Source organism: Artemia franciscana, chromosome 9 (assembly GCF_032884065.1).
Source record: "Artemia franciscana chromosome 9, ASM3288406v1, whole genome shotgun sequence".
In the NCBI taxonomy this organism is placed as follows: Eukaryota; Metazoa; Arthropoda; class Branchiopoda; order Anostraca; family Artemiidae; genus Artemia; species Artemia franciscana.
In genome coordinates, this window is record NC_088871.1 from 45765133 (window position 1) to 45783873 (window position 18741).

The 18741-nt window shown below is 37.4% G+C and overlaps 1 protein-coding gene across 2 annotated transcripts in view; it reads left to right on the top strand.

Moving 5' to 3' along the window:
- LOC136031473 (zinc transporter ZIP1-like) overlaps window positions 1-18741 on the top strand; it is a 60203-nt gene that overhangs the window by 16392 nt on the left and 25070 nt on the right. For both annotated transcript variants that reach the window (XM_065711102.1, XM_065711103.1), the window contains exons 3-4: window positions 1441-1694; window positions 4193-4331. In XM_065711102.1, the coding sequence (XP_065567174.1) occupies window positions 1441-1694; window positions 4193-4331 (393 nt within the window). The remainder of the gene's footprint in view (window positions 1-1440; window positions 1695-4192; window positions 4332-18741) is intronic.

Sequence of the window (18741 nt, forward strand, 5' to 3'; positions counted from 1 at the left end):
GGGAGATGTCGAGGTGTCAAGTTAGATAAGCATGCGTACAAAGGAAGTATAAATACTTAAAGAATGGGAATGGAGACGCTAGTAATGTCTTTCAGGATATGAATTCGAGTCACAGTGTCGCCAATTACTTGGTTTTGATCAATGGTTCTGGCTTGACTTTGCAAACTTAGTTGACCAGGCTCCAAGTGGGTACCTGGAGAAACCTGGGGAAGTTAAACAGGAAAAATGTATAAAAGCTCAGGATATTTCACTCTCTGGCTGTAGGGCTAAAATACGAAGAACAGCCCCGAGGGTAGGGACTGTAAAGTCCTTTGCTGTATTCTTTACCACTTTCACCTTGAAATGATCACGGATGCGTGTATGTTTTTTTTTCGAGGGGTAACCGTATCAAACCATTGGTTCTATAACATAAGAAAAAGGATCTTTTGAATCTAAATTAAAGGTCCTAGTGCCCTTTCTAAAGCTATTAAAGTTATAATCAGGCCAATGTGTCACATCAGAGTGGGTTTTTCTACGATTTTGTTTGCCACAAGACAACAATTTTGCCCAAAGTGAGAGGAAAAAACTATTGATGGGCGGAAGAGGGCCGGATTGTTTCGTATTATTTATTTGACCAGAACCCCATAATCCTAAAAAATCTTTTTTTTTTATTGATCACAGATAAATCTTTTCATGGTTCAAGGGTTCTTATCCTCTCCATAATTTTTTTTAACTTGTTTACTCAAACTTGTTTTATTTCTTGTTTATTGGAGATGGTTGATGGTTATTTTGTGTTTGTAAGTGACAGATATTTTTTGCAGACCTACATTGCTTTCCTTCCAACAAATTCGGGGGATATCGTTATAATTAGTCCAGGGACACGCGCTTTTTTAAATGAAGGTCCATGCCTTAATATTTTGATTTATGCACGTTTTAATGGATTTTCTTTACGCCAAATTAGGTGGAACATTCCATTTTTTTTCTATTTCTATGTCAGTTTTGTTCAATCCTCCTATTCACTCTGAAAGATCTTGCTTAGTTGTCCTATTTTTTTTTAAATTAATGTTATATGAACTATAGTTTGGATCCATTCTTAATCCTTCGCAATGTTTCATTTTAATGTGTCCGTTTTTCTTTCTTTTTTATCTTTGCTGGGCTTTTGAGAGCTGCTAAATTTGTCTTGGTACTTGAATAGGAGTAAAATTTTGTTTTTAAAAAGTTCTGATTATAGTAAAAATTTCTTTCATCTTCCTCTTCTCTGAAAAAATTTTTGGATTATTTGAAATCCAATATTATTTTAAAAATAATATTTGCCAATATATTTGGTTAGTATTATTTGAAAACATTCTTTAAAATATTAATACCTGTTCATTAATTTCACTGTTTTTCTGTTTGTTTTATCTCCCCGTCCATCCTCCTCCTCAAGAACATATTTTTTTTGAGGCATCAAATATTTTTTAGGTCCTTGATGATCTGAAGGTATCAACAAAATTCCCAATTGCAGAATTTCTTGTGGTTATTGGTTTCTTTTTGGTACTCATAACAGAGCAGATTGCACTGGACTATCAAGGAGTTGGCAAAAAAGAAGAAAGAACACCTTTACTTCATAATCATGCTCATAGGGACTATCAAACCTACTCATCCATGGAAGATACGAGAGTAACTAGTACAGTAAGGGATAGGTCACTAGGCACTGAAGATGATGGACTGTTAAGGTAAAGCTATTTGCTTATAGAGATTTACCCCCTCCCTGTAGTTGTGGTCCAAAGGACCCTCTCAGAAAACTGGAAAGACTGGCGTTAAAAGCTCCCTTTTTGGTTTCCTCTCCTCCCAGTATGCCCCTATATAAAGTAAAGAATCTGTGAAAACCAAAACAATGTCACGTATTTAAGAGGGTATTATTGAAACGTTCTTCGTCTGAAATTAAAAAATTAGCATAAACTCCAAGTCGAAACCAAATTTGAAATAAGGGTCGGATATAGTTGTGAAGGTAAGCGTTTAGAGTTCACCATATTTTATAGAGCTCTACATCTACCTCTAAATCTTGGAAAAGTACTGGGAATGCTGGGACTCTGGTCCCATGGGAATAGTGAATTCTCAAGACCAGAACATAATTTGCGCTTTACTGAAAAAAAGTACGTTTCGAATGTTTTCACTTTTTTATTCGACTCGATCATTTATTATAATATATGTTCGTTTTGAGTTTCATTTATTTATTGATAGTGATTTGTGATAGTGTTACTCTTCGAAGATTATTTGACTGTATTTCTGCTTAGTCTTGCTTAATGGAGCTCTTTACTTTTCTTTGAAAAACTTGTTTTTTGGAAATTTTTTTTTAAATTAATTTCTGTCCGTTTTTGTGAACACAGTCTGTTTCTTTAAAACAAATAATATATTAAATCTTTTCAGTTTTTTTTTCTGTAAGAGTCCATAGATTCGGTTGCTATTTGTATGTTGGAGAAACTTCTTCAGTAATTTTTAAGTCTGACATAGTTTAATTTAAGTTTATATCTCCAAGCGTTGGGAGAAAAAAGATCCCAGTAGCTCTACTGGCTGACGGTGAAGTGCATGTGATTATGACCAAAAAATAGAAGTTTATTGAAGTTGTGTGGTCGATGAGATATCTGTTGGTTTTGACATCCTTAGTGAAATTCCTCTGTGAAAAAAAGCTTTAAGGTCAAGGTCACCGGAAACCGTCCAGACCGAATTCTTTGAGTTCTGAATCCCTGCATTAGCCTTCAAGAACCCTTGACTCCTTGGCTGTCAAAACCTTTACAATAGCAGCAAAGTGCAGCAAACTCTAAAGTTCAAGCGCTTGGTCGAGATCACCCATATTCATATAAGACATTTTACCATCAAATTCTTTTTCTGATATATGGAAAAAATATCCTCTAGCAGGTATATAAGGATACTCCTTAAAGCACGCCCCTTTCCGCCCGGAGGTAACACGAATCTCAACCTGATAAGCTTGAAGTAGACAAAATACCTCTGTCTAGGTATGCTAAGATCAATGATGCAAGACTAGACCATTGAAATGGTTTTCTAAAGATTAATGGAGACCAATTATAAATGAGAAAATAGTGACAGTAACTACCATGCCTCAGCTATGTGTTAATGGTTCTACGAATCTTCCCCAAAACTCTTTAATTATGTCAGCCCATACCTCGGCAATTTTTGGGCATTAAAATGTAAGGAAAAGATATCCCTTCGTTGAAGTCTTTTTTTTACACGAGAAATGAATCCGATCTAAACTTGGAGTGTTCCAGCACAGTCCAAGTCATCAGGGTTTAAAGGTAACGAAGCTGCTTCTGCTTTGACAACTGCCGAAGCAAAGCGTGGAACATTTCCTCAGCACAGCCTATGATGGCCAACCAAGTATAACTTCATTAAGAGACCACAGAATTAACAATTAAGCTTTTCCAACTAGTACTACTTTGTCTAGTACTCTTTCATTAGCAGCCTATGAAAGAATACTAGATTGTTTAAGCTGATGAAATTGTTTAGTAAGTGCTTGCAAAGGAGATATAAAAATCAAACTTAAGGTCACTGTCTAACCAAACACCTAAGAGCTTGGCGTAGTCTTTGGTACTCATTTTCATGTCAGTGCAGTCAGTTGGGTTCAAATTAAGAATGTAAATTGGTACAAGGAAACTTTTTTTCTATTCAATGTAAGCTTCACTTTTCCAAGGTCGTGTTTCAGTATCTTAAGTAAGAGGCCGATGTTAAGTTTTGTAGTCAGGGCACTAATATACTTCGACCATAAAATAGCTAAGTGATCAGTAAGATTAACTGTCTGTCGTTCTTACACTGAATATCCCCAAGTTTTATGGTAATCTAGCTAAATTAGTAAGCCAAATTTTTCTTTCTTTTTGCTTGCTTGTCCACGGGGAAAAAATAAATGTAAAATCTGAATATTCCACTAAATTTAACCAAAACCTTGACTAAACCACAGACGCTAATAAAGTATTATTAAGTGAAGCCAGGCAGATGAAAAATAAGTAAGATTTTCGTAATTTTTTTTTTTTAAGAAGTGAAACTACGCTCGTACCGGTAATATTTTAAGGCCCAAAAATCCAGCTATTTATTGATCAAAAGCAGTTTATTATAAGGTGAATTGTAGGAATAGTCCCTCGTTCTAAAGGAGGAATGTTCGCCCGTCCTTAGGGCTTATGTTTGACTGTTGATTAATATTTACCATTTACTTCCTTTTCAGTGAAGATCAACTGGAAGAGCATGAACATAGCATACACCAGGACCCTGCTTCACATTCATCACTTAGAGCTCTACTGTTACTTGCAGCTCTTTCTGTTCATTCCGTTTTTGAAGGGCTTGCCATCGGTCTGGAAAGTAAGGTAAATAAGAAAACATACTATTATTATCAACAGCGCAATAGCATTACGTAAGTAAAGAACGATGTTGGCACAATGTACTACTTTTTTTTTTTTTTTTTTTTTTCTTTTTTTTAGACTAGGGCACTTCGTACCAAAGGAGCTGTCGGAGAAACTTAAAAAAGGGCCAATTCGATCGGAAATCGAAGTGGCTAGTGTCCTTTTTAATAGTTAAAAGTGATTGGAGGGTAACTAACTCCCCTCCCACGCCCGTCGTTTCCCCAAAAACACTCAATCAAAATTTTAAGATATTCATTTTGTTCAACGTAGTAGAAAGATACCGAAATTATGTATTTGAGGGTGACCCCCCCCCTTCTATAGCCCTGTTCAACATAGTTAAAAGGCCTGGAAATTATGTCTTTGAGGATGACAACCCCCCTTCCATAGTCCTCATGACAAGGCTGTAAGTTGTGCCCTTGATGCATATAAGGTTTTTATAGAAAGCGTTGCCTTAGAAACTTCAAAAAGGGCTCATTCGATTGGAAATTGAGAGGACTAATGCCTTTTTTATTTGTCGAAAGTAATCGGAGGGCAAATGACACCCACCATGCCCCTCATTTTCCCAAACACTTCCAATGAAAATTTTTAGATAGCTATATTTTCAACGTATTTGAAAGATTCGGAAAGTATGTCTTTGAGGATAACAAATCCTCCCAACCCTCAGGGCATGGGCTCTAAGTTATGCCCTGGGGGAAAATAAGGTTTTTATGGCACTTGGTATTAACCAAGTGACATATAGCAATCACAAATTCTGTCGGTCTGTCGGTCCCGTTTTGCTACTTTAGGCACTTCCAGGTAAGCTAGGACGATGAAATTTTGCAGGCTTATCACGGACTGGACCAGATTAAATTAGAAATAGTCGTTTTCCCTATTTGACCATCTGGGGGGGGGGCGTTAATTCGGGAAAAATAGAAAAATTGAAGTATTTTAAACTTACGAACGGTTGATCAGATCTTAATGAAATTTGATGTTTGGAAGATATCGTGACTCAGAGCTGTTATTTCAAAGCCCGACCGGATCTGGTGACATTGGGGGGGGAGTTGGGAAGGGGAAACCTAAAATCTTGGAAAACACTTAGAGTGGAGGGATCGGGATGAAACTTAGTGGGAAAAATAAGTAGAGTCCTAGATACATGATTGACATAATCGGAACGGACCCGCTCTCGTTGGGGTAGTTGGGGGGGGAGTTAATTCTGAAAAATTAGAAAAAATGCGGTATTTTTAACTTACGAACGGGTGATCGGATCTCAATGAAATTTGATATTTAGAAGGATATCGTTTCTCAGAGCTCTTACTTTAAATCCCGACTGGATCTGGTGACATTAGGTGGAGGGGGGAGTTGGGAGAGGGAAACCGAAAACTTGGAAAACACTTAGAGTGGAGGGATCGGGATGAAACTTGGTGGGGAAAATAAGCATAAGTCCTAGATACATGATTGACATAACCGGAACGGATTCGCTCTCTTTAGGGTAGTTGGAGAGGGGGGGGGGGGGTAATTCTGAAAAATTAGAAAAAATGAGGTATTTATAACTTACGAACAGGTGATCGGATCTCAATGAAATTTGATATTTAGAAAGATATTATGTCTCAGAGCTCTTATTTTAAATCCCGACCGGATCTGGCGACATTGGGGGGAGTTGGGAGGGGGAACCTAAAATCATGGAAAACGCTTAGATTGGAGGGATCGGGATGAAACTTGGTGGGAAAAATAAGCAGAAGTCTCAGATACGTGATTTACATCATTGGAACGGATCCGCTCTATTGGGGGGGGGGAGGGGTTAATTCTGAGAAATTAGAAAAAATTACGTATTTTTAACTTACAAAGGAGTAATCGGATCTTCATGAAACTTCATATTTAGAAAGACCTCGTAACTCAGATCTCTTATTTGAAATCTCAACCGGATCCAGCGTAATTGGGGAGGGGACAGTTGGGGGGACCGCAAATCTTAGAAAATACTTAAAGCGGTGAGATCAGGATGAAACTGGATGGGAAGAATAAAAGCCTGTCTAAGATACGTGACTGACATAACCGGACCGGATCTGCTCTCCTTGGTGGAGTTGGGGGGGGGGGGTAATTTTGAAAATTGAGATATTTGTAACTTACGAAAGGGTGAACAGATCTTAATGAAATTTGATATTTAGAAGGATCTTGTGCTTTAAAGCTCTAATTTTATATTCCGACCAGATCCTGTGACATTATGGGGAGGTCGAGGGGGAAACCGGAATTCTTGGAAAACGGGAAAATTGGGGTATTTTTATCTTAGGAATATGTGATCGGATCTTAATGAAATTTGATATTTAGAAGGAATTCATGTCTCAGAGCTCTTATTTCAAATCCCGACCAGATCTTTGACATTGGGGGAAGTTGGAGGGGGAAATCTTGGAAAACACTTAGAGTAGAGGAATCGGGATGAAGCTTGGTGGATAGAATAAGCAAATGTCCTTGATATGTGATTGACGGAACCGTATTGGATTCGCTCTCTTTGGGGGAGTTGGGGGCAGGGGTTCAGTGATTTGCGAGTCAGGTGCTTCTGGACGTGCTAGGACGATGAAAATCGGTAGGCGTTTCAGGGACCTACACAAATTGACTTGATAAAGTCGTTTTCCAAGATTCGACCATCTGGGGGGCTAAAGGGAGAGGAAAAATTAGAAAAAATTAGGTATTTATATTTTACGAGTGGGTGATCGGATCTTAATGAATTTTGATATTTAGAAGGAAATCGTGATTCAGAGCTCTTATTTTAAATCCTGACCGGTATTAAGCCTCTTATTTTCCTTTTAAATCAATCTATTGATTCATAGAATTTTGTTAGTGCTCATACCATATGATCTCTTGGCTCTTAGCTCTTCTTGCCTCGTCACAAGTGCCATATGAGCTCTTAGCTCTTGTTATAGAAAGCGTGGTCATATAAAATTTGGAGGGGGTACATTGGATTGGTAATCAGAAGCTATACTGCTTTTTTGAATAGTCAAAGTGATCGGAGGGCAGCTACCCCCCCTCCCCACACACACACACGTCGTATTGTCCCAAATGCATCTAATAGAAATTAAGATGTTTATTTCATTCAAAAGAGTTTAATTATCATATAACAAGACTTTTGGGGTTGAAACAAACCCCAGAGCCTTGGGGCAAGGGTTATAAGTTATGCCCAGGGTGTATTTAAAGTTTTTATGAAAAAGATGGTTGTATTAACTTTAGAAGAGGCTCATTTGGTTATAAATTGGAAGTTCTAGCAACCTTTTAAGAGTCAAAAATGATAGAGGGCAGCTAGCCCCTTTCCCCGACTACCCCTCTACACCAAACGAATCCGATTAAAATTGTTAGATAGCACTTTAGCTCAAAATAGTCCAAAGAATTAAAACAAAGGCTCTAGGGTTGACAAAACCCCTCAGTGCCCTGGGATAGGGCTGTAAGTCATGGCCTTGGGTTGTATAAGGTTTTTATGGAAAGGGTGGTCGCATAAACTTCAGATGGTTCTCATTCGATTTGAAATTGGAAATTATGGTATCCTTTTTAAGAGTCAAAAGTTATCTGAGAGCAACCAGCCCCCCTTCCTCCCCACGCTCATCATCCCCCCAAGGAAATCCCAATAAAATTTGGAGATAGCAAATTTGTTCATTGTAGTTGAAGTGTTTTCGGAAATTGTGTCTTTGAGGAAGACATTCTCGCCCCCACAGCTCTGAGGGTAAGGGTTGTAAGTTATGCCCCAGGGGCATAGAAGGTTTTTATAGAAAAGGTGATTGTATATACCTTGGAGGGGTTTCATTGAATTGGTAATCTGAATTTCTAGTGTTCTTTTTAAGAGTCGAGGTGATCAGAAGGCAGTTATACCTCTCCCCCCTCAACACGTCTTGTTTTCCCGAAATACATCGAATAAAATTTTTTTAGACATTTCTTTTATTTAAAATATTCCAGAGATCATATAACAAGGCTTTTGGGGCTGAAACAAACCACCAGAGCCTAGGTGAGAGGGTTGTAAGTTATGCCGTGGGGTATTTAAAGTTTTTTATGGATGGGATGGTTCTTTAACCTTAGAAGAGGCACATTTGGTTAAAAACTGGAAGTTCTAGTTCCTTTTTAAGCGCTGAAGGGATAGACCCCCCCTCCCGACAACCCCTATTTTCACCAAACGTATCTGTTTGAAATTATCATATAGCACTTTGTTCAAAATAGTCCAAAGAACAAATAATAATATGTTTAGGGTGACACAACCCCCCAGTGCCCTGGGGATGGAGTTATAGGTTATCCCATGAGTGCATATAAGGGGTTTGTGGGATTGGCGGTCGTATAAACTTCATATGGGTCTTATTTGACTCAAAATTAGAAGTTATAATGCCCTTTTTAACAGCATACGTGATTTGAGAGCCCCCCCCCTCTACGCTCATCATTTCTCTTAATATCTCCAATCAAAATTTAGCTATAACAATTTTATTCATCGTAATTGAAGGTTTCGGAATTTATATCTGTGAGGACCACATTCCCCCACTCTACAGCTTTCAGGGAAAGGGTTTTAAGTTTTAAGGGTTTAAGGGCATTATAGAAAGAGTGGTCGTCTATGCTTTGGAGAGGAATCATTGGATTGGTAATCAGAAGTTATAGTGCCCTTTTTAAGAGTAAAAGTGGTCAGATCACAGTTATCCCCCCCACACACACACACAAACACGCCATGTTTTCCCGAGGTGTATCCAATAGATATTTTGACACAGTCTTTTTATTAAAAATTGTCCGAATATTGTATAAAAAGGCTTTTGAGGTTGATACAAACCACCAGAGCCTGAGGGCGAGGGTTGTAAGTTATGCCCCTGGGACGTTTAAGGCTCTTATGGAAGGGATGGTTCTATAAACTTTAGAGGTGGCTCATCTGGCTGAAATTGGAAGTTCTAGTTCTATTTTAAGAGTCAATAGTGATGGTAGTCAAGTAGCCCCCCTCCAACCCAACTACCCCTCATACCCCTCTTTCCACCATATGCATATGATTAAAATTGTGCGATGGTAATCACCATCGCATATGATTAAAATACGTTTAAGGCTCTTATGGAAGGGATGGTTCTATAAACTTTAGAGGTGGCTCATCTGGCTGAAATTGGAAGTTCTAGTTCTATTTTAAGAGTCAATAGTGATGGTAGTCAAGTAGCCCCCCTCCAACCCAACTACCCCTCATACCCCTCTTTCCACCATATGCATATGAATTGTGCGATGGTAATTTTGTTTAAAATAGTCAAAAGAACATATAACAATGCCTTCAGGGTTGACATGACCGTCCAGAGCCCTGGGGCAAGTGATTTAAGTTATGCCCTGAGTGCATATAAGGTTTATATGGAATGGGTGGTCGTATTAAATTCGGATGGGTCTCATTTGATTTTAAATTGGAAGTTATTGTTTCATTTTTATGCGTCGAAGTGATTTGACAAACCATCAACTGGTCTTGAAGCACTGCTGATATGTCCTTTTGATAACCTGAATACCCTTGATAACCCTTGATAACCTCGATCTATTTCAATACAGTTATAATATTGCCCAAAATTTTCGCCTTAATACCCCTTAGGCTTATTAGTAGTAGTAGTAGTTACAGTAGTAGCAGTAATAGCAGTAGCAGTAATCTAACAGCAGTAGTATTAGTAGTTGTTGGAGTAGGAGCAGTAGTATTATGATACACGTTTTGTCTTTTGCTTAATTCAACACCCCCCACAATAAGGGTTGTAAGTCTTAATTTCACATACAAAATTGTTCCTAAGATATTGCTGATATGCCCTTTCGACAACCTGCATACGGATGGCAGGTTGTCATCCCTATGATAAAAATATTCTGTGAGAATTTCTCCTTCATATCTTCAAAGGTTGTGGATATTGAAATAGCTAGAAGACACAGTGTGTATACATTTATTCCTGCTTTCAAGGTTACCGTAACTAACGACACTGACGACATTAAGTTGAAACTTATAGGGAACGTTTAGAGGGAGTTTCAATTAAGCGAAGAACTCTATGCATGCAGGTATTAAAAGGGCATATAAGCAATGTAGGGTATATAAGAACATAGGCAACGATGCTCTATCATAGCTAGTAATATCATCAATATTTTAAAGGAGCTAATTTGATTGAAAATTAAAAGTTCTAGTGTCCTGTTAAGAGTCAAAGGTGGTTGAAGGGCAATCGGCCCTCTTCTTTAGCAAATAATTTTTCAGACTCCATTTTAAGACAGCCATTTTGTTCAGCATAGCTGAACGGTCTCTTAACTATATCTCTAGGGTTATTAGTTTGGTCAACCCCCATAGTTATGTTATTTGCCCATTACGCTTAAAAACCTAAGGTTGCTTCAAAATTAAATCAATATACACCGTTTCGTATGCTGGTTGCCTATAAGACATCTCACCAGTATACCAAGAACGATTGAGGGTATTAAGCTCAAACTTTCGGGGCTACCTTTATTACTATTTCTGCTCTTTAAATTTTACTAAATCAAAAGTGTTTGTGTGTCCAGGCTGTGAAAGAGCATAGATATATTTTTCTTGGGAATAAAGGCTCCTTTGCCTGTTGGAGGGTGGTTATGAAACAACCTCATAACATTAAACATTTAAACACTTGACATGTAAAGCATTATTTGCTTCGTAGAAACGGAGAAAAAAAATGTAAGAAAAAACACACACAAGGAAAGAGAGTTCATTAAACAAGCTTTATCAAACTGCGGTGAATCACAACAGCCATAAATATAATAATAATGATTACAAAACATATAAATAAAAAGAAATATGAATACCATTATATACATCAAGGAAAAATTAATCGTATGGAAAGAAACATTTTTTTACAAGTATTTCGAAGGTGCCAAACGAGTGACATTCTCGATCCGAATCGGGAAGGGTGTTCCACGTCAAATGACATGCAACAAAGGGATTAAAATTGGATTTTATTGTTCATGTATGTGGAATTTGGATATGTAGAGAAGTACGAAGCTGATAATTTGACCGATCAGATACAAAAGAAGACATAAATCTAAGTGACATAGGACTATAACTGTAAAGCTGAAAAAAGCGAAAGACGCACAAGAAAGAATATACTACTACTACTACTACTAATAACTCACTGCAGCACCAAGCCGCCTGAGGCCAACACAGCTACGCACGCTCCTCCTCCAACCTAATCTGTTTAAAGCCTCCCTCTTTACACCCTCCCAGGAAGTTCACATTTCCTTTAAATCTTTATTTATGACATCCTCCCCCCCCAGACGGTTGGCCAAAAAGGACAATCTTCGGTAATCTGTCATCCTTCATCCGTAGAACGTGGCCTAGCCATCTCAACCTTTCTTTCATTATAGCCCCAGAAAGCGGGATTGAACCACACCTTTCGTACAACCTACTGTTTGAAATACGGTCAGTCAGCCGGGTACCCAGAACAATCCGTAGGCAATTTCTCTGGAAAACATCTAGTAAATTTTCATCTGCTCTTCGGAGTGCCCATGCTTCAGAGCACTTTCGTCTACTTGCTCCGCTATTACGTCCAGCGTGCTGAAAAGTATGCGGGTTGGATACGCGAAAATTTTACCAAATCGTGGTCGGTATAACCGAAATGGATTATGCCGTCTTTATTCTAGTTTTTGTGCCCCTGCTGTTTTTTATCTTTCTGGTTTTGCTTTCCTCCTTCGCAAGAAGGATACAAAGAAAATACGCTCAGGACATTTTAAGTATTGCAAGTATTTGCTGCGTCTGCCTCGGTGGTATCGGAATCATACAGTCGTCTCTAAATTTGACATCGTTGATGCGCCCTCGCGACTGAAACATTTATCTAAAGATATATGTCTTAAAACTCGGCAAATGATCGGTGTTTTTGACCCTCTTTGGCCATTTTTTGAATGGAGGTAATTTATTTATGTTGTATGTTGTTAAGCTGCTATGTTATTTATGTTGTTATGTTTTTTGTTTTGTTTTTTTCTTTTTTTGTGTGTTTACTCCACAGTTTAATGTACTTTGTGGGTTATAAATAAATTATTATTATTATTATTATATTTGACCACTGTCATCACTGTAGCTTCCAATATTCTAATCTTGGTTTGTAGGCTTATCTTTCTATTCTTCCAAACTTTTTTTAACTGTGAAAAAACACCCTGAGCTTTAGCTATTCTACTTTTAACATCTTCACTGCTCCCACCATCTTTACTAATAATACTACCAAGGTAACTAAAGCTCCCAACCTGATCAATCTTTTCGTTACCTAATGTCACCTGTTCATCTTCACTTATTCCTAGCCTTAGTGACTTAGTCTTCTTAACATTAATTTTCAGGCCTATTTTAGCACCCTGAACTCGTAAAACCTCTAAAAATTCATTCATTTTGCTCACGCTTTCATTTAATATGCTTAAATCATCAGCATAATCTAAGTCCAGGAGCGTTCTTCCTCCCCATTTGATTCCATGGTCTCCAATTGCCTTTCCTGTGCTCCTTAAGACGAAGTCCATCAAAATGATCCATATAAAGGGGGATAGAACACAACCCTGCTTAACTCCTGATTAAATACAAAACCAGTTGCTAACCTCATTTCCTACCTTAACCGCAGCAGTATTATTCTCGTACATAGCGCAAATCACTTTAATGTGTTTTTCTGGTATACCATATAACGATAAGACCTTTGTTAACGCTGATCTATCAACAGAATCGAAAGCTTGCTCATAATCGATAAAACTAAGGACCAAAGGTGTTTTACAACGAGGGGACTTCTCAATTATTAACCTAAGAGTGAAAACATGGTCGACACATCCTCTACCTTTTCTAAAACCGCATTGTTCTTCCCTTAAAACTTTGCCTACAGCATGTCTCAGTCTAAAAAGTATCATATTACTCAGTAATTTGCTACCTGCAGAGACCAGACTAATGCCTCGATAATTACGACACTCACTCTTTTCACCTTTCTTAAACATTGGTTTAATTAAGGTTTTCCTAAAATCATTGGGTACTTCCCCTTTTTCAAAAATCATGTTCATAATCTTCAGCAGCTTATTCCTAACCTCAGAGCCACCATATTTAAGAAACTCATTAATCATACTATCAGCACCTGGGGCCTTATTATTTTTTAATCCTTCTAGTACTGTTGCTAATTCTTCCTCACTAAACAAATCTTCCTTCACATCCAAGGTATCACAAACATTTTCATTTTCATCTATATCTTTCCCTGCAACTGTATCTCGGTTTAGCACATTCTCAAAATGTTCCACCCATCTTTCTTTAACTTTTTCCTTATCACTAATTGTGGCCCCATTTCTATCTTTAACTGGGACTAGTCCGGATTGGCTACTCCCTTTCAATTTATTAACATGCCAGTATAATATTTTACTATTATGCCGTCTAGCCGCATCTTCCAGATCCTCAGCAATTTTATCCATCACCTCCATTTCACATCTCCTTAGTTCATATTTTAATGCTTTCTCCACTTTCTTTACATTCCTTTTGTTTTCATACGACCTATCACTCAGATAATTCTTATACAAACCCCTTCTACTCTCTATTAAACCTAAAGCTTTTCACTAATATTCCTAGTTGCTGTCTTAGCACTCTTCCCTAGGACACCATCAGCAACTTCACAAATTGTTTTTCTGAAATTATTCGATCCATATTCCACATTGTCAAATTTTAAACCGTCAAGTTTAGTACTCAACTGTTCCTGGAATTTTTTTTCTCAAATTTTCATCCTGAAGTCTACCAACATCATAACTTTCCGGGAGGGAGTTACCCTTCCGAAATTTCAGCTTTAAATTAACCTTAGACACTACTAGATGGTGATCTTTACTTTTAACATCAATAACGGCACTCCTATACACCCTAGTATCTTGTATTGATCCTGCTAGTCTTCCGTTTACAATAACATAATCAATAAGGTTTTCTGTCTTACCATCACGTGAATACCATGTCAACTTATGGGCCATTTTGTGACCAAACACCGTATTGGTTATAACTAGGTTGTTATACCTACAAAATTTCAAAAGCCTATCATCTATATCTAGATAGATAGATAGATGGTATCTAGGGATACCATCTATCCCTATTTCTACCAACCTGGGCATTAAAATCTCCTAGCAAATATACCATATTTCTACCTGGTACCCTGTCTATTTGCTCCTGTAACTGTAAGTAAAATTCATCTGAGTCACTAGTATCTCCATCAGTTGGTTCAATGGGGGCATATACTACTATAACTGATACCCTAAACTTTCTAGTCATAAAATGAGCAATTAGTATTCTATTATTAATACCTTCCCAGTCTAAACAAGACTTAGCAGCTTCCTTATTCATCATGGGCCCTACTCCCTGTCTATGTACCCCATCCTTCCTGCCTGAGTAAACAAATTCTATGTCACCTAATTTCATGCTTCCTACCCCTTGGATATGAGTTTCTGAAACTCCTAATAAATCCAGTTCAAACCGTCCGAATTCGTCAGTTAAAATGTCGATGTGATAGTCATTTTTTAACGTCGTAACATTCCAAGCTCCAATTATCATGTTCTTTAAATCTTTGAAATTATTTTGGCCTCTAGAAAAGCAGTGATCCTGGATACCAGTGCAGGATGGGGACCAACACATCTTCTCAAGTCTACACCGAAGCGCTTAAGCCGGCTTAGATTCGGACAGCAAGAAGTCCTTGGGACCTCCAGTAAGTTGGAGGCTTTGTGCAATCCTGGGCCCATCTTGGTCACAACATGGTTTTCAGCACTTGGCGATGCTCTTCTATCAACAAGAGTCGAAATCCTGCACAGACAGTCCCAAGCCTATTACCTCCGACTCATTATATATTCATGCCTACAAATATTATGCTACTACGGGGAGGCAGCCCATAGTAGATAAATTAGCTAGGAAGGGATTTTTCAGCCCGAAAACGCCCATCAAAAACAAACCAAGCCCAGAAAATTATCCAATAATCAGAATCCCGTACGAGTGCTGTGTTGTTTACTAGGCTATAATTTCCTCGAGGGGCGCCACTCCTCAAGTGGGAAAAATTGACCGCAAGTTTCCCAGTCTTGCAGGTACCCCGAAAGGGTCGAGGCAGCCCTTTACAGAGGCCGTTGTCCATAAATCTGGATCTTACGCCCTGCCGCTGTTGTCCTCCTATAGAGGATCCTCCCACGATGGTGTTCTGCTTCACCATGCTATTTAACCCATTACTGGGAGAAGGTTTGTAACTCGTCTGACGTGTGAACACGGCAGTTGGCCCTGCTGAGTGTACATTTGAGGGGTCTTCTTCCTCCTCCACCTGTAATTATGACCCACAGGGGAGGGTTTCCCAGTTTCTATTATGGGCCCCACCGGGACAAGGTCCTACTTGGTCTAAGCCTCCTATGGAGCTACACTACCTATCTGTAGGGCTTTCCCCTATCTGTTGTCCTCCACAAAAACCTAGCATGATTATCTAATAATTTTACTAACTAATGCAACTAATAAATAGTTGCAGTAAATTGCAACTTTACTTTAATTTAGACTATAAAGTAAAGGACAAAAATAACATATACAAGCTCTGTTGTCCTCTGCTAAAACCTAGCATGCAAACTAATAATTAACTAACTATTGCAACTTATTAATAATTATAATAAAGTACAACTTTCCTTTTAATTTATAACGTAAAATAAATAAAACACAAAAAAAGCTGTATGGCCCTCTACCAAAACCTAGCATGTTAACTAATAATTAACTAATAAACAGCCCTTTTGGCCTGATTGCAACACCTCACAAGCCACACCTTATAGAAAACACCTTTGGGAATTTAAATGAAGAAGAAAACTTATTAGAGACTGCTAATACTGCAAAAGTAGACCTAAGTAGCCCATTTAGCCTGTTTGAAACATCTCACAAGCCAACACCCTATAGAAAACACCTTTGAGAATTTAAATGAAGAAGAAAACTTATTAGAGACTTCTAATACTGCAAAAGTAGACCTAAGTAGCCAATTTAGCCTGTTTGAAACATCTCACAAGCCAACACCCTATAGAAAACACCTTTGAGAATTTAAATGAAGAAGAAAACTTATTAGAGACTGCTAATACTGCAAAAGTAGACCTAAGTAGCCCATTTAGTCTGTGTGAAACATCTCACAAGCCAACACCCTATAGAAAACACCTTTGAGAATTTAAATGAAGAAGAAAACTTATTAGAGACTGCTAATACTGCAAAAGTAGACCTAAGTAGCCAATTTAGCCTGTTTGAAACATCTCACAAGCCAACACCCTATAGAAAACACCTTTGAGAATTTAAATGAAGAAGAATAAGAAACATAAGAATCAATTTAGCTGTGATACATGATTCTTATAACTGGTCCAGAACATATATGATTGAGTTTACTTATGATACCAATGTTTCTGCATGGCTTCATTTTAATCAAATCAATTTGGTGTTTAAAAAATAAATTTACATCTAGGAGGATACTTAGGAAACGGACATGGACACCCTTTGGTCTACTAATGAAGTCTTTGGATATATTAGATGCTGAGAAAAACGGTGAGAGCATAGCTCTCACTGCACATGATGTCAGAAGGGCCTTTGATTCACTAATTCATGAGCAGATTATTTTAGATATGGGCCTAGTAGGTGTTGATCCAAGTATGTTAAACCCTTTATATGATATGTATAAAAATTTAAAAGCTAGGCTTAAGCTACCAATAACACCAAATCTGACAAATAACCCGGTACTCTCCGTTGAAAAAGGTGTAAGGCAGGGTGCATTGACATCACCTACCGCATTTAATAACAGCATCGTTAAACCACAATCTAAGTCAAATCTGACATACATTCTGAGAGGAATTGATCTATCGTTAATAAGCTATGCAGACGATGTACTTAATTTGAGCCGCCTCCTTCACGGTTTAGAGGAGAATTTTATCCAGCTTCAAGTAGAGTATGGAAAAATAGGCCTTCAGTTTAACGAAAAGAAATCTGATGTGTTGTTATTTAATGCTAAGCAAGGGTCTGCTGTTGATGTTAGGCTGGGTGGTGGTACTGTTCGGCTTGCCGAACACATAGTTTATTTGGGGATTCCTATTGGTCGGTCTATGCTTGAAACACGTCATCTTTTGCAGAGTCATCTGCAGAAGCGGATCTCTTTAGCGTATAGCCGTGTTGTAGTTTATAAGCGTCAGTTTGATCGGCGGATTTTGGCCCATCTATATAATGCAATGGCACTACCTCATTATCTGTATCTAAGTCCCTTTTGGAGGATTTTCCAAAAGGAAGATAAGAAAAAATTGCGGTCTACATATTATAAATATGCAAAGTACCTCTTATGGCTTCCACCATGGACAAGTAACCGTATTGTGACAAGTCGGTATGGGATCATCAACCCTAATGAAGCAATATTAGCCCAGATCGCCAGATATAACTCTAATATTGTTACTCATCCTTGGGCAATTATTTTGAGGCAATAGGTTTTTTATTTTTTGTAGTTAGATACTCATGTGTTCTTTATTTGTCTTGTGTGTTGTGTATTCTTTTGTAGTGAGTTTTTTTTTTTTTTTTTTTTTTTTTTTTTTTTTTTTTTTTTTGATGGGAATTAAATATGCATGTATGTATGTATGTATTCCTGTACAGTGATATTTAAAGTTGTATGTATTCAAAAGCGGTTCAGTGCTTCATCGAATGTTCTTTATAAATTATTCCATTGTTGTGATGTTTCTTTGTTTTTTTTTTCATATTCCTTTTTTTTGTCGTTTTGTCTGTATACTCCGTCTCTGTTTACTTTGTATTGTATGACCGGTTAGAAATAAAATAAATAAAAAATAAATAAAAATATGAATTTCGGATAGTTGAGGGCAAGCCTGAGATATACGAGAAAAACGAAAGAACTATTTTTAGAAACATTTAAGGCAAGAAAGTTAACACCAAACCAAATTGAAACTCTCTTAAAGAGGTCCACTAACTCTATATGAGCCTCGTCCTCTGAACTCCCAAAGTATTTTAAGGGTGGTATCATTGACAAAAGTAACAAAAGAATCCGAGAAACGAAAACTATGGTTATTGGTACGTGACAATATTGGACGACATAGATGACAACGATAAAGAGAATTTTATTTATAACTGCAAAAATTAGGTCATTTACATAAAGTAAAGAACAATACTGGCCCTAAAATTGACCCTTGAGGAACTTGTAAGCGAAAAAGCGGATCAGCATAAATCATTCTACCAGACATGAACAACTTGAACCAAATAACCGCACTGTTTTACATATATATATATATATATATATATATATATATATATATATATATATATATATATATATATATATATATATATATATATATATATATATATATATATATATATATATATATATATATATATATCATGAAAAGAGAAATCACCAATGCAACAGCACAAACACAAAAAAAAAGAGAGACAGAAGGAGAA